The 15627-nt window shown below is 57.0% G+C and overlaps 1 protein-coding gene across 3 annotated transcripts in view; it reads left to right on the forward strand.

The window, feature by feature from the left end:
• The window catches only part of LMO1 (LIM domain only 1), a 39975-nt gene extending 24924 nt beyond the window's left edge, over positions 1–15051 (forward strand). For all 3 annotated transcript variants that reach the window (XM_062198121.1, XM_062198120.1, XM_062198119.1), the window contains 3 exons: positions 9453–9666; positions 13242–13367; positions 14722–15051. In XM_062198121.1, the coding sequence (XP_062054105.1) occupies positions 9453–9666; positions 13242–13367; positions 14722–14827 (446 nt within the window). In that variant the 3' untranslated portion in view covers positions 14828–15051. The remainder of the gene's footprint in view (positions 1–9452; positions 9667–13241; positions 13368–14721) is intronic.
• The last annotated feature ends 576 nt before the right edge of the window (positions 15052–15627 follow it).

Below are 15627 nucleotides of genomic sequence, written 5' to 3' on the forward strand. Positions count from 1 at the left end.
CTGGCTTTAATCTGGCCCAGTGCTGGCTGTTGTGGCCACCTGGAGAATGAACCAGCGGATGGGAGATCAATCTCTTGCTCTCTCTGTCTGTCTCTCTCTGAAACTCTAACTTTCAAAAAAAAAAAAAAAAGATGGTAGTGACTCTGCAAATGGAAAGAAGCAGGCAGGATGGGGCTCAGGAGTCGCCAGGGGCAGGGGGTGAGGATGCTGGAAGTCCAAGGATAACAGCTTCTGGCTGGAGCGTCTGGATGGGTGGTGCTGTGGTACCATGAGGGGAAGCCTGGGATGTGAGCACAGGGACCAGGTTTCAGGAGAACATCTGGAATCCTATTTTGGACCTGTTGCATTTGAGACGTGTCTGAAACTTTATAGAGCCACTCAGAGAACTGGAAGAGAATGCCTGCCACATCCCGGCGAGAGAGATGCTGATACAGCTCTACCATGAACTCATTCCAAATGAAAACTCCACAGAGCAGGTGCAGCTTCTGATGTTTCCAGGTTGCTGCCTTAAGGAACTGCAGAAAACTGCATGAGGCCGTGAGAACAGCTCCATCAGCACCTGCTCCGGAATCTCAAGCCTGTCCAGGCCCTTCCTGCAAGTTCTTGGCTGGGTTCCTGCTACAGTCTCTGTGTTGGTGTCCCCCAAATCTCCTGTGTTGCCGTCTGGTCCCCAGTGTGATGGCATTGGAATATGGGGCCTTTGGGAGGTGCTTAGGCCATGAGGGTGGTGCTCTTCTGAGAGGGGTGGGTGCCCTTGTAAATGAGATCGCTTCGTCTCTTCTGCCCCTGGAGGGCCCACAGAGATGAACTGGGCAGCGGGCCCTCACCAGGGTCTGAATCTGCCAGTGCCATGATCTTGGGCTTCCCAGCTTCCAGAATGATGAGAAACAATCTGTGGTTTATAAGCCTCCCACGCTACAATATTCTGCTGTAGCAGCCTAAATGGACGGAGACCATTCCCTATGCTGTCGCCCCACTCTGAGCTGTGCGGGACTCAGGTGCTGTCTGATGAAGGCTGGAAGGAGTGTGCAGAATCCCCAGCCCCTGCATCTCTGAATGCCCAGAGGTCATGGCAGGTTCAGACTTTGAATGTGACATTCCTACTGATAACTGGGAGACTCTGGTGCAGGTGCAAATGGGAGTTGATCTCTCAGCTACATCTGCACAGAAAATGGCTCCTATGGGGCTCTGGCCTGCATGGCCTGAGGGAGCTCACAGGCTGCTGCTGGCCCACCATGCCCAGGTGTTTCTATCCCAGCCTGAGGTGCTACAGAGCTGTCTTTTGGCAGGGTTCAGATCAGGTCCTCGTGAATGTTCCCATTGGTTGCTTAGACCAAAGGTGATCCGATGCTGCGTCTGGAACAGGAAAGGCATGAGGCACTCCCTGGACAGCAGCGGGAATCTGCAGCCCTACCGGGACACTCACAGCTTTGCCCTGGGACAAGGTGCATAATGTCTCAGCTCTTGAGGTCATGGGTACGAGAGTTGGGAGTGAAAAGCCCCTGGTGCACAGTAGGCGCTTGGTAAGGGATAATGTGGTTTTTCATCATCTGGTCGAAGGTGCCGACAGTGGCAACAGGTGCGGGGGATGTGGCTGGGCAGTGCTTTCTCGGCTGTCCCTCCTGTGGTGGACTGAAGGGACTGGGAAGATGAAGCAAGTGTTGCTGGTCTCCCTTAAAATTCCTGCCCCGAGCTGGCCGCTTCCTGAGGACGCTCTCCAGTTCCCCACCCCCTGCTGTTGGTTGAGGCTGTCCTCATGAATAGAGCCCAAGACTGGAGGCCCCAGCTCTCCCGACAACAGCTGGGCCTCCTCCCAAGGCCATGGCCAGCTCAAGGCTGCTTTGTCCCTGTCAAGGCTGCAGTGCAAATGTCTTGGTCTGCTTCTACACAGTAGCCCTCCTGGCCCCTCGCTGGCTGGACTCCAAACCTTTCTGAGATCCTAAGGCAGCCACCGCTATTGAAGGACCAACAGGCGGGCAGACATAGCCTGTGGTCACCCAGCACATGGAGTTACCCCCAATAACCATTACTCTGCCATTGGATCCATTTTGCCTGTTTGGGAACTACAAATATGTGGAATTAGGATGTACCTTTTTGCATCACTCCTCCCACTCAGCATTATGTGGCCTGTGTATATTAATAAGCCATTTCTTTTTCATGGCTGCACACTGTTCCATTATGGAAATGCGCTACAATCTCTGTTTCACTGTTGATGTTCATTTGTGTTGTGTTCTGATGGAGCTGTTAGGAAGAAATTAGCATTCATGTGCGTCAGTTCTGGTGGACATGCGCTCTCCTTTCTTACTCTTTTTTCTAAAGATTATTTATTTATTTGAAAGGCAGAGTGAGAGAGAGAGACAGACAGAGATATCTTCCCTTCAGTGGTTGAAGCCGGGAACCCTGAACTCCATCTGGGTCTCCTACACGGGTGCAAGGGCCAAAGTATTTTTCCATCTTCCACTGCTTTCTCAGGACCTTAGCAGGGAACTAGATGGGAAGTGGAGCAGCTGGGATTCGAACCAGCGCTTGATATGGGGCGACAGCATTGCAAGTGGCAGCTTACCCTGCTGCACTGCAGTGCCAGCCCCATAAGCTCTCTCATTTCTGTTGGGCATGTACTTAGGATTGAAATTGTTGGGTCTTAAGATATGTATATAAATTTTCTTGGCTAATTATTTTAAGCTACTGTGTCCAACACCGTTAGAAGAACTTCCGTCCATTATCTAATTTAATCCTCGGAATAATCCTTTAAAGTAGGCTGTCCTCATTTAGCAGGTGCGTACAATGAAGCAGAGCTGGGGAGTGAGCGAGCCAGAGGGGACGCCGAGGCCGTGCGTCTGCAGGGCCTGCAGATGTGGGGTTTATGCTACGCCACCTCTTCTCTCGGCCTCCCTGGAGGGACAGCACCAGTGGGGAAGGTGCCAGCCCATCAGCTGAGCTGACCGTTGCCCTGCCCTGGTGGGGAGCCCCACTTCCCTCCCCCCATCTGACCCAGTAAACCCTGCCTGCGAACGGGAGTGCAGGCAGGCGGTAATGAGTGTGCTCTGGGTGGCTGTAGCTGCGCGTCTCAACAGTTGTTCTCGTTGGCTTTTGATTCCAAATGAGTAGGAAATGCTATTAGTTCAGGCCTTGCCTGGCGCGTGGCAAGGCCCTGGGATAGGAGTGCAGTGAGACGAGAAATTGTGGAGATAAAACTGGTGTGAAATGGAGGCCTTCTCACGAGGCTGGATGTGTCCGTGCGAAATGAAGTTACTTCTGAGAAAACGAGATTTAAAGAGATTCTGCGGAATTAGATTATACTTTCAAATTTCCTTATTAAAGGGGATGGATGCCTGGGAGGGGCAGCCGGTGGGTACTGCTCCAGGTGTGGGTGTGGGCCCAGGGGACAAAGCACCCTGCAGGGACTTGATCAGGGACCTGGCCCCAAATTCCACAGGCTCCCCCTGACCGCAGCAGTGGAAGTGGGTGTGAGGGTTGTGGGCTGAGTCTCCAGGTAGTTTCTGATGCTCCTCGTGCATTCCTGTGGGCAGAACTGTGGGGGCCGGTCTCTTCCATTTCATTCCCTCCCTCCTACTGGGTCTTGTTCAAACCAGAGCTTGATTCGGAGCTGTCATCCAATGTTTAGAACTGTAGCTTTTTAAAGGCCAGCCACTGGGCACGTGACTGCTTGTGATATGTTTGCGTGAGTGCGTACTTACATGAGCACACCCAAACGCATGCGCGCCCACACCCACGCATGGGCCTCTTGGCTGCACCAGCATGTATTTTCATGCGACTTCCTGAGCACCTGCAGCATGCCAGCTCTGTGCAGGGTACTGGAATAAAATGCCCACGGGGAGAACAAACAGACACTTCCCTTCTCATTGTGTACCTATGTGGTGACCTGTACAAGGGTAAGTATTTGTGTGCTGCTATGTGTGTCCTGCAGCTGTGTGGCCCATGTCTGCTTCTTTCCCACGTGTCTTCCCATCTGTGTCAGGTCTTCTGCTTGGGTCTCTCGGCCCCTCTGTACACAGCCTTGCAGCATGGCACAGAAGTCAAGTGCTCAGGCCCTGAGGATGGGCCGCTAGGGCTCGCTTCCCAGCTCTGTCTCCTGCCTGCTGTTGGTAACCTTTCCTGGGCCTCAGTTTCCCCGTTGTTAAAGTGAGAATGATAGCGGCACCCAGCTTTACTGATAGCAGCTATCAGTAAAGCACTAAGAAGCAGAGCATGGAACCCAGACTCCCCACCTGCCCTAGAGGAGGGGAAGGGGGCTCATGGTAAGGAAGAGGGGTCCCAGAACTGTAGTGGGTGGTTGTGCCACGTGAGCTCTGGGCAGGCCTGAGCCGAGTTTCCTCTGCCCAGGCCACAGGATTCCTGAGCACCGGTTTGGAACCAGGACTGCAGTGCATTGAGAGGTCATGAGAAATACCAAGACTGTGCCGCAGAGCTGTCTCTGGAGTCCCAGAGGGTGCTGCCCATGCACGGGCACACTCTGAGCTGCCACAGCCTCCCCTGGCTGCTGGCCTGGCCGCTGGAACAGCCTGTTGGACAGACAGGGCTGACCTCTGCACACGCTTGCCCCGACCACTAGACTGTCCTGTGACTAGTGCTGGACTCTGGCCAGTGCCTGTGCGGCACTAACCATGGTGGCGCATTCAGATCATTTTATCACTGCCCCAGAATGGGTGCTTCTCACTGTTTCAGGGACCTGAGATGGAGCTCCATCACCTATTCCCTGTGCTGAGTGGGTGACACTACTCAGAGCTAACTAGTGAGAGCCAGGCTGTTGGTCCTAGCGTGTAGCATATGTGCCTCTTGTAAGTCTACGAGTGCTGTTTTCACACCCGGGTTCACAAAAGAAGGAAGCTGAGGCACGAAAGTCGAAAAATAGTCAGCAAACCCAAATGCAGAGCTGGGCCATAAAATAACTGGCTCACAGCCTTCGAGAGTGCCAAGGTCTTGAAACACTAGAAAAGGCTTAGTCATTCTAGATTTAAGTACAGCCACCACCCTGTTGGGGGGGGAGGGGTATGTTCCAAGACCCCCTGCCCGAAATCGCAGCTCATGTGGCTCCTGTATGTCCTGTGTTTTCCACATACTTCTGATAGAGTGAAAGACCGACAACAATAACATAATAAAATAGGATAATTGAAATAATACACTGTAATCAGTTGATGTGAATGTGGTCTGTCTCAAGAATCAATATAGATGTTGATATTTTTGGGCCGGGGTTGACCTTGGATAATGGAAACTGTGGAGAGCGGAGCCTCGGCTAAGGGAGGGCTGCTGCAGACTAAACTTGGATGCACAGCGCAGGGTTTTGCCACAAAAGACGTTCATGAGAAATTGGTGAAATCTGAATGATTTCCTGGTTTGATCATTGTTATAGTGTCATGTATGAATGTCCTGGCTCTTAGTAAAGTATTTACGCACTAAGGTATTTAGGAGTATGGAGGTGTCATGTCCAAAACCAACCCTCAAGTGATTCAGGAAAATAAATTGCAGGTACCTAGGTGGGTAGGTATTTAAATGGGTAGGCAGGTAACGAGGGAACAAGCAGAGGTGGAAAGAAGTAGGAAGGAGAGGAAAAGGCAAATGTGGTAGAAGGCTTGTATTTGGGGAATCCGGTGGAGGGTGCACAGGAATTCTTTCTGCTATTCTTGCAACTTCTCTGAGAGCTTGCACTTGTGTTAAGATAAAAATGTGTGTGTATATGTTTTAAAGATTTGTTTACTTGGAAGGCAGAGTTACAGAGAAAGAGAGAGAGAAAGTAAGATCTTCATTGCCTGGGTTACTCCCCAGATGGCTGCAATGGCCAGACCTGGGTCAAGCTGAAGTCAGGAGCCAGGAGCTTCATCCAAGTCTCCCACATGGTTGGCAGGGGCCCAAGCACTCCGGCCATCTTCTGCTGCCTCCCCAGGTGCATTAGCGGGGAGCTGGATCAGAAGTGGAGCAGCTGGGACTTGAATCAAACCGGTGCCTGTGTGGGATGCCAACATCCCAGGGGGCAGCTGGACCTGCTGAGCCACAACGCCAGCCCCAAGATGAAAAGTTAAGGAACAAACGAGTGCCAGGGCAGGGAAGTCATCTTCAGGCCACTGTTTCACAGGTGCAAGTCAGAAAGGTGAAAGGACCTGCTGCAAGCCCGCCAGCTCCACGGGGCAGCTCTCAGACTCCAGGCCAGGCTCACTGACTTCCAGGGCTGTGCTGGTAGCCTTGGCCCCACTGCTGACCCAGCAGGCTGCGCAGGACACAGGCATTTCTTCCCAGAGTGGCAGCAGAGTGTGGGCCCTGGGACAGAAATAAGCGGGAGGGAAGAGCAGCTTTCCCGGTTTCTGCAGGGGGCAGGGCCTGTAGTGCCAAGGAGGACACGGTGACCTGGGAGAGGGGGCCTGGGTAGAGTCGCCAGTGCTGGCCACAGTGACCTTCAGCCGGGCAGCCACAGAGCTCAGCCAGGAGTGGCCTGGGGCTGGGCGGGGTAGATACTCCTAGTGCTGCAGGCAGACTCAGGCCTTGGTGGACCTGGGAGCCTTGCAGGCTTCCACATGCTGGATCCGAGGCCAGCGTGGTTTCCATGAGGGAAGCAGGAGTTGCTGAGGACTTGGGGCTGGCCTGGCAGACAGCTCAGGGGTCAGTGTGAAGAGGAGAGTATGGCTCCCAGCTGGAGGCAGCGTGTGAGAGGGGCCCGATGTCCTCTGGCGGCTCCTTCCCGTCACCTGTCACTCACTGGGGCTGCCCAGTTTGTCCTTAGATGAAAGAACCGAGGCCAAGAGTCTGGCTGCCGCTGGCGGATGAGTCAGGGCTTCTCTCTGCGGCCTGGCTGCCTCCTTCTGAGCCAGCTGCTGCCGCCCCACTCAGGGAGAGGTAGGGGTTGAGGCTTGACCTCTCGCCACTCAAATGCGGCCCCCACACTCTGGAGATTTGGGGTGCTCCACGACCCGAGGGAGTGAACTGGTTTGCTGGGCCCAGTGTGTGCATCTGAGCATGTGCCCAGGCGTTTGTGTAGGCACAGCCATCAGGCCTTGTAAAATATCAGTGTTTTCATGGGTGAGTGGTAATTACCGGGTAATGCTTTAAAACCTTTCCTGAAGGAGCGCAAAGCTGTTTTTTCTAAAGTCAGGAGTACATTAAAAGGATTACCATGTAGATTTGATTTTTAGATAACACTAAAATGGATCCCAAATGGACTTGGGCAAAGGGATGCTATCTCCTTAATGGAAAGTGCACGGCCCCAGGCTGGGCTCCCAGAGCCAGGCAGGGGTGGAGGTGGGAGGGAGGTGTCTGCAGGGGGCAGGCTGGGGGCTGACTGGGGGCTGGGGAGGCGGGGCAGCAGTGAAGCCCGGAGCCTCTGGGGGCATCTCCCTCTGTTTGGTGAGCAGCCCTTCGTCTTCCCAGGGGTGTTAACAGCTGCCAGGCACAGCCCAGGGAAGCGAGCTGTGGTGCCCACGAAGGAAGGAGGGCTGACTCCCTGTTCCCGTGCGGCCCCCAGGACTCTTCCACCTTCCAGAGAGAAACAAGGGGCTATTTCCTCTCCTCAGTGTGCAGATAAGGGGCTTGGGGCCCAGAGAGACCAGGAGATCTGCTCTGGAGCCCTGCGCATGGTCCCAGGCCCGGAGTTCTGTCCCAGCTCCTTGCCCCGCCAGGCTCTGGGGCAGGCTTCTCCCGGGACTTCTGCCTCCCTGGCAGAGAAAGCACCAGGGCCCCCAGATGTGCTGGGGCTTCCTGGCCCGCTGGCCCTGGCATTGTGTGCCTTGGTGGATGTGGGACATTTGGCAGCATGTCTAGTTGAGCGCCTTGGGGGAGGGGTGCCCTGCCTTACGGAGTTCCCCGGGCATAGGTTAGGGGACCAGGGCAGCGGGTGGCTCTGCTCCTCATGGCTTCTATGGGGTCCTCCAGGTCTCAGCTCCCTCTGGGGAGGGGATGCTGGCCCATCCTAGGATCCACAGCCCTGCAGGCTCTGTAGCCAGGCAAAGATAAGAGTCCCACCCTTGGAGCCCCCAGGCCTCCCCCGAAACCCTCCCCTGATTTCCTACTCCTTGTTTCTCCCTGTGGACCAGGCCTTGGAGGGAGCCTCACAGGCCTTCTCAGCTCTTAGGGGCGCCTGCTCCCCAGCTGGCCTCCAAGGGCTCGTTGAGCGCTTAGGGACCCAGCTGAGCCAGAGGGGACACTGGCAGGCCTGGGGACAGGGTCATCCGTAGCCCATTGCCTGACCAGTTAACCTGAGCTGCATTCAGGAAATTAGGCAGCAAACTTCCCAGCTAACAGCTGGCCCAGCAGGGGCTGGAGAGGGAGGAAGGAGAGAGTCCGCTGGCCCCTGCCACTGCTGCCTCCGTGACGTGGCAGCCTCCCTGGTGCTCCCAGCTCTCCCACTGTGCCTGGCCTCCACAAGGAGTCTCGGGAGGCAGCTGGACTGAGAAACAAGCCCAGGACATGGGAAGGAAGAGCCCGGGTCAACTTCCGCTATCCCCCGCCCCCCACCAGCCAGGCCTTAGTTTCTCCATCTGCAGAACGGGGGCATTTGACTAGAACCTCAGAGCCCTCTGCACCTAACCTCCATGGAGTCTGAGCCTAAGGCCGCTTGGTGGCAGCCTCCTCCCCAAGCCGGAGGAAGGGCCACAGCCAAAGAGAGGGGAAAGGATGGAAAGTGGCCCAGCAGCTGGCGCTGGGAATGGGAGGGACCCCAGGCATGGGGACTGCACTGCAGCCCTGGAGAGAGAGGGCTTCACTGGAGAGGATGAGGCCAAGTCAAAGGACTTGCTGGAAAGCCTGGAAGCCGGAAGGGGTGGGCTCTAGTCGACCCCTCCATGCTGCTGCGCTATACCCAGAGTGGGGATCCACCCCGAATCTCCCCCGTCCCCTACCGTGCTTGGGGAGTCTTCTCCTGGTAGGACGAGCAAGGAGTCAGAGGCTCGGAACCTGCATTCCCTCAGGCCAGGCCGGTACCAGTTGGACTCCACCTGAAGCACTGCGAGGGGGAACCTCAAATAGTCCCGGTCCGGCTGCCTCCCCACAGGCGCCAGGAGCTCCACACCACCTGCTCCCTCCTGGGAGGGTCCCGGGAGCATCTCGGGTTCTTCAGGATTGGGCCAAGAGGCTGGGGCCAGACGCGACAGTCAAACGCATGGGCAGTGTGGAGAAAGGCTTGAGGTGGCCAGAAGCCCTGGGGGTCCCGGGGGGCCCTGTGCGTTCTGAGAGTCCGTTCTTTATCCCTTTGCCAAGGGGCCCGCGGGATGGTGGCTGTGTGAGGAAGGGGGATGAGCTGCACAGCGGGCAGTGACTGGGGCGGGACGAGGGGTGGGGGGAGCAAAGGTCAGCAAAGCCCGGCCTGGAGCAGAGCAGCCTCCGGGACTACCACACAGCCTGGGGAGCAGGCTGCGCTGTGCGGGCTCCCGGGAACCGCATGCCCAGTGGAAGTCTCTGTTCCCGGAGGGCTGTGCCCCGCGTCCATCTGTCTGTCTGTCCACCCACAGGCGTGCCGATGCTCTCCGTTCAGCCCAAAGGGAAGCAGAAGGGCTGTGCGGGCTGTCACCGCAAGATCAAGGACCGCTACCTGCTGAAGGCGCTGGACAAGTACTGGCACGAAGACTGCCTCAAGTGTGCCTGCTGCGACTGCCGCCTGGGCGAGGTGGGCTCCACCCTCTACACCAAGGCCAACCTCATCCTGTGCCGCCGCGACTACCTGAGGTGGGCCCACCGTGCCCCGCGCCCCGGCCAGGCCCCCACCTCTGCTTCCCCAAGCCCAGGGCAGGCAGGGCCCGAGCTCCCTGTACTCGGCCCAGAACAGGTGCAAGGCAAGCTCAGTGACGGCTACGTACCCGAGCTAAGCTTCCCAAGGGCCCCAGCCTGGCTCCAGCTTTGCCAGGTGCTGCCTTTTTTTTTTTTTTTTAAAGATTTATTTATTTATTTGAAAGTTACACAGAGGAGAGGCAGAGAGACAGAGGGAGAGGTCTTCCATCCACTGGTTCACTCCCCAGTTGGCTGCAATGGCTGGAGCTGCACCCATCCGGAGCCAGGAGCCAGGAGCTTCCTTCGGGTCTCCAACACGGGTGCAAGGGCCCAAGGACTTAGACCATCTTCCACTGCTTTCCCAGGCCACAGCAGAGAGCCAGATCGGAAGTGGAGCAGCTGGGACTCGAACTGGCGCCCAGATGGGACACCGGCACTGCAGGCGGCAGCTTTACCTGCTATGCCACAGTGCCTTCCCCACCAGGTGCTTGTAACCCACCTATTCTGGGCACCTGGGAGGGGCTTTAAGAGCAGGTGAGGGAGCTCCGACTCACCTGGGCCCCCCTCCTTCCTGATGGAGCCTCTCTCAGTGCCACCCCCTCCCTTTTCAAGTGCTCTGTGGCATCTGGGATTCCATCTGCCTGGGGAACCTGGCGGGTAGCCATGCTGGAGCAGGACCACTGACGTGGAGCTTAAAGGCCTAGGCTTGGACTGGCCCCGAGCCTGAGTCTTGTAACCTTCTCCCAGCCTCAGTTTCTCCTTTGTGAAGTGGTGAGAAGAGCCGTGCTTGCCTGTCTGCCTGCCTTGCATTCCTCAGAGCTCTGACTCACCCTCCCCCACACCCAAATCTCATCCCCTGGGGCTGCCTCCCCCAATTAACCCTCCCCGAGGCCATTTATGACATCAGCAAGGCTGGAAGGAGGCCACAAAGCAGGGGCCTTGGCTGAGGCCCAGCACCTGCATTTGGCTCTGTGCAGGCTGCTGGCTGGCCGCCGGGCCTGGTGGGGAAGGATGGCCCGGCGCGTTAATTAACAGGTCGGGGCCAAGGCTGTGGGGCTGCCTCTGCTCAGGCCCGGGCCTGTCGGGGTGCGGAGTCACCAGCAGGGGCTCCCTGCTTCCCTGAAGGGCCTGAGATTGACCTGCTGCACCTGCTCTTCTCTGACTCTGGGCTTCTGCAGGCTTTTGAAAAAGAAGTGACGCACTGTGGCTTAGTGCTCCTGGCTGGGGCTGGAGAGGAGCTGAGGCCAGGAAGAGGGGTTCAGGAAAGATGCTTCTGGGGTTCACCCCTTGAGGGTCGCCAGGGGCCTCTAAGCCTAGAGGTTTGGGGCATCTCCTGGGGGCTGCACCTACCAGCCTAGGAAAGTGGCAGGCATCTGCTGGGTCCACAGGGCTTGGAGAGGGAGGGCCCTGGTGCAGATGGCTTGGCAGGAGAGCCAGAGGGCCATGCCAGCTACCAGGAGCTGAAGGTATTTTCCTGTCCCCCCCCCCCCGGCAGATGCGAGGGGTGACTTTTGGGGCCAGGGAAGCCAGGGGCTGCTCAGCCCCAGAGAATGTCCTGCCCCCTTTGCAGCAACCACTCGTCAGGCGGGTGGCAGCGAAGGCGGCTCTTGGCAGGCAGATGCTCTGGCCCTGCCTTTGTCTGCCTTTATCTGAGCCACCAGGCAGCTCAGGCTGATGAATAATGGAGCCAAGCTTGTCTGCAGGCGCCTGAGCTTGAGCTGGACAAATCGGGGATTAGAAGGGGGCCCCAGCCTCCTCTCGGCCCCCTCGTCTCACTTGGGGCTTGCTTTGCTGGTGTGCAGAAAGGAAGCAATGAGAAACCCGGTTGGCACAGACCATTGGAGCATCCAGCCAAGCACTGGCCTGTGTGCAAAGGGCGTGAACCCCTGTCCCTCTGTAGAGCTTTGCAGCCAGCAGCTCAGAGGGTGGGCGCCTGCCTCAAAATGAGGCATTTGTGCCAGGTGCCCGTGGAACTTCGTTGGGTGTCACTTCCATTTGAGAAGCATCTTTCAACAGGGTCAACTTGGCCAGTGCCCCCATCTTTCAGAAGGATAAACTGAGGCTCTGGAAAAGGAAAAATGGGCCTGGGCCAATGACAATTGGTAGCAGGAAACGCGTTTAATAAAACACTAATTGTGAAGATAGGGAGGTGGCATCCCACAGTCTTTTTTTCTTTCTTTCTTTCTTTTTTTTTTTTATAACAGGTCTCAGTTTTTGTTTTTTTTTTTTTTTTGACAGGCAGAGTGGATAGTGAGAGAGAGAGACAGAGAAAGGTCTTCCTTTTTGCCATTGGTTTACCCTCCAATGGCCGCTGCGGCTGGCGCATCTCACTGATCCGAAGCCAGGAGCCAGGTGCTTCCCCTGGTCTCCCAATCGGGTGCAGGGCCCAAGCACTTCGGCCATCCTCCACTGCCTTCCCGGGCCATAGCAGAGAGCTGGCCTGGAAGAGGGGCAACCGGGATAGAATCCGGCACCCCAACCGGGACTAGAACCCGGTGTGCCGGCGCCGCAAGGTGGAGGATTAGCCTGTTAAGCCACGGCGCCGGCCTTTTTTTTTCTTAAAATTTATTTATTTAGTTGAGAGGTAGAGTTACAAACAGTGGGAGAGAGAGAGAGAAAGAGACAGAGAGAGGTCTTCCATCCTTTGTTCACCCAAATGGCTTCAACAGCCAGAGCTGAGCTGATCTGAAGCCAGGAGCCAGGAGCTTCTTCTGGTTCTCCCATGAGAGTGCAGGGGCCCAAGGACTTGGGTCATCTTCTACTGCTTTCCCAGGCCATAGCAGAGAGCTGGAAGTGGAGTAGCCGGGACTCAAACTGGTGCCCATATGGGCCGGGTGCCCATATGGGATGCCGGCACCGCAGGTGGAGGGTTAACCTATGGCACCACAGCGCTGGCCCCATCCCAGTCTTAAGAGCACACTACGTGGAGCAAGTCTGTGCCTGCCCTTTGTTGTCTCTAGAGTGGGGAGCAGTGACAGTAGCCCCCTAACAGGCTTGTCATCAGGAGAAAGTGAGTTCATCTTTGGGAAGCTTGTAGAGCAGGGCCTGCCCTGTCATAGACACCACCTGGGAGCCTGCTGACAGTTGTGACTGAGGATTTGCACGGATCATGACAACCCAGTGAAGGGCGAGTCTTTCTGGCCTTGGCTTCATCGTTGAGGCAGACGAGGCTCAGAGAGACTGAGTGACTAGCCTAGGAACGCACAGCCTAGGATTGACAGACCACCCCTAAAATTCAGGCTTGAGTGTCTAGAGACCTTGCCCAGGGCCTCCACTCTTCTGGGGACCCCGGATGCTTGAAGGACCCCAGTGGGAGCCTGAGAGGGGCCCTTGGGATAGACAGGGGCTGCCCACCCCTGACCCCGGCACACCCTCCTGGGGGACTTGCTGGGTTCTCTGAAGCCTGATCGCGTGGCAGTCCAGGTGCTGCCTCTGTGCTCTGACGCCCTTGCCCAGACCCACCTGCTACGCCCACAGCTCCTGTGCCGCCCAGCCTTCAGGCCACCGAGTCCTCTGTGCCCTTCCCTCCGCAGGCTCTTTGGCACCACGGGAAACTGCGCTGCTTGTAGCAAGCTGATCCCCGCCTTCGAGATGGTGATGCGGGCCCGAGACAACGTGTATCACCTCGACTGCTTCGCCTGCCAGCTCTGCAACCAGAGGTGAGTGCCGGCCGGTGGCAGACCCGCACTCCGGACAGCAGCCTGAGGCATGCTGGGCCATGCCAGGAGCCCTGTGGAAGTGTGCTTGCATGGCTGGGTACATGCGTGTGCATGTGTGTTTTATCATGCCTGGTCCCTTGTGGCCAAGTGTGCAACAGATGTCTGTGGGAACGTAACAGCTGGGGGTATGCATGAGCTCACTGTGTGTGCACGGTGTGAGTGTGCGTGTTTGTGTGTTTTTAAATGTCCAGCTACAAGTGGGGACATGTGTGGGATGGAATTAATATGCATATGTGTGTATGTGTGCTTGTATTTCTGTGTCCATGAGAAGGCATTGTGTTTGTGCTGTGTGTGTGTGGTGAGGTAAGTACATGTGCACGTGTGCTTTAAGTGTGCACCTGTAAGGGGTAACATGTCCTGTGTCTCTGTGTCTTGGTGTGTACTGTGTACGTGAGCATCCATGTGCGTTCTAGTGAGAAGGGGTTTGCCGACTGGCAGGGGCAAGTCCCTTCAGGGAATGCCCACTCACTCCTGACCCCATTCCTGTGAGTTTGGTTCTAGCCCAGCCCCTTTAGTGGTCTCTTGGGCCCTATGCAGTGTCCCAGCCCTATAGTAGTCCTCAGGGAGCTAGCAAGCCGGGCTGGGGAAGGAAGGAAGATCCTTACTCAGGATTCCCCGGGTCAGGTAGGAACTCACACAAGAGTTCACAGATTGGTGAGGTCCCCAGGGACGTGCAGCAGCGCTGCTCTGGCTGGGGGCTCAGACCAGACCCACTGCTAGGAGGGCTTGGTGAAGTTACAGCACCACCTGGTGGTTGGACTGGGATCTGCTGAGAGTGGGCCGGTGACCCCGGTCTCTCACTAGAGGCCTCAGCCACGCTGGGGACATCCTCTGGAGGAAGGACTGGGAGGCCCAGGCTGGGTAGGAGAGGCGACAGTGGGATGTCAGAGGGAACTACGGATTCTGTTGAGAGGAAGAAGGCACGCTGGGGAGGCTTCAGTGGGAAGGAAAAGTCGACCACCCTATCCTGTCCCTCCCTCCGTCTCTCCTCTCTCCACCTCCATCCACTTCTTTGTTTTCTTCCACCCTTTCCAGGACTAGCGTGAGTTATCCTTGTGCCTCCCTGCCAGCCCTCCCCCCCCCCCCCCGACCCCGAGACTGACAGCAGGAGGCCTGTCTGTCTGTCTGTCCCACTACCCCTGGCAGCAGGCCCCGGCTGAGCAACTGAGTAGGCTTGCTCTGGGCCGTCCCCTCTGGGAAGGTCAGGCACCAGACGCCCCAGCACTACTGTCTGCACCTGTGCCTCCTCTGGGGCCACCTCCCATGGCCACTGTCTCTCGCTTGGATTTTGCAGATTTTGTGTGGGAGACAAATTCTTCCTGAAGAACAACATGATCTTGTGTCAGATGGACTATGAGGAGGGACAGCTCAACGGCTCCTTCGAAGCCCAGGTTCAGTAACGCCCGGCACCTGCCCGCCCACCCGCCTGGCCGGCCGGATTAGAACTCCTCCTGCCTCACCGGGAGCATGGCCCTTGCTCCCCTGCCGCCGCCGCCCGTGTGTGACCCCTCCTGGGGCCAGGCTGGGCCTGTACAGTCTGTCTTCTGTATATAAATGGGAACATTTATTTTATGAGAAATGTAATGCGATTTTATTACTGGCGTGGATTAAACTTATGAATGGTTCCGGGGAGGTTACTGTGCATTGTTCACATGACTGATACAGCCCTGGGGCCCCCTCGCTCTGCACCTCGGGGTAGGGCCTGGGGCCTGTGTGGAGCCGGGGGGGCTGGGAGGCTCTAGCACGTGCTCTTGTGTGCAGGCAAAGGCCCAGTGGATTTAGGGAAGATGCTGGAAGGAAAGGGACATCTCAGAGCCCCCAGCCCCAGAGGCGAGAACTGTGGTATCTGCCCCAACCCCTGGCAGAGCACAAAGCCTGGCCCTAAGCGGGTCCCCAAGAAGAGGGCCAAGATGAAGTCCTGTGTTCCATCCCCCACAGAGACCCCCATGTGACCTCTTCCATGGAAGGACCCGAAACTCCACGTCCTGAGCCCCCCGCCATGGGAGCAGTGTCCCGAAGCCCCTTTCCCTCTCAGCTGGCAGACCGCATCTGTCGCCTCTGCCCAGCGGCATGGGCCCACCCCGGGGCCCCGCTTTCTGCTTTTCTGAGTGGGTGACGATAACGCTGCTGCTCCTCGGCTCGGCCGTGCAGGCCGGAGACGCTCACTCCGGCTGTCCGCACCCCGCGTCTGCTCTGTGGC

This window comes from Lepus europaeus, chromosome 7 (genome assembly GCF_033115175.1).
Source record: "Lepus europaeus isolate LE1 chromosome 7, mLepTim1.pri, whole genome shotgun sequence".
NCBI lineage: Eukaryota > Metazoa > Chordata > Mammalia > Lagomorpha > Leporidae > Lepus > Lepus europaeus.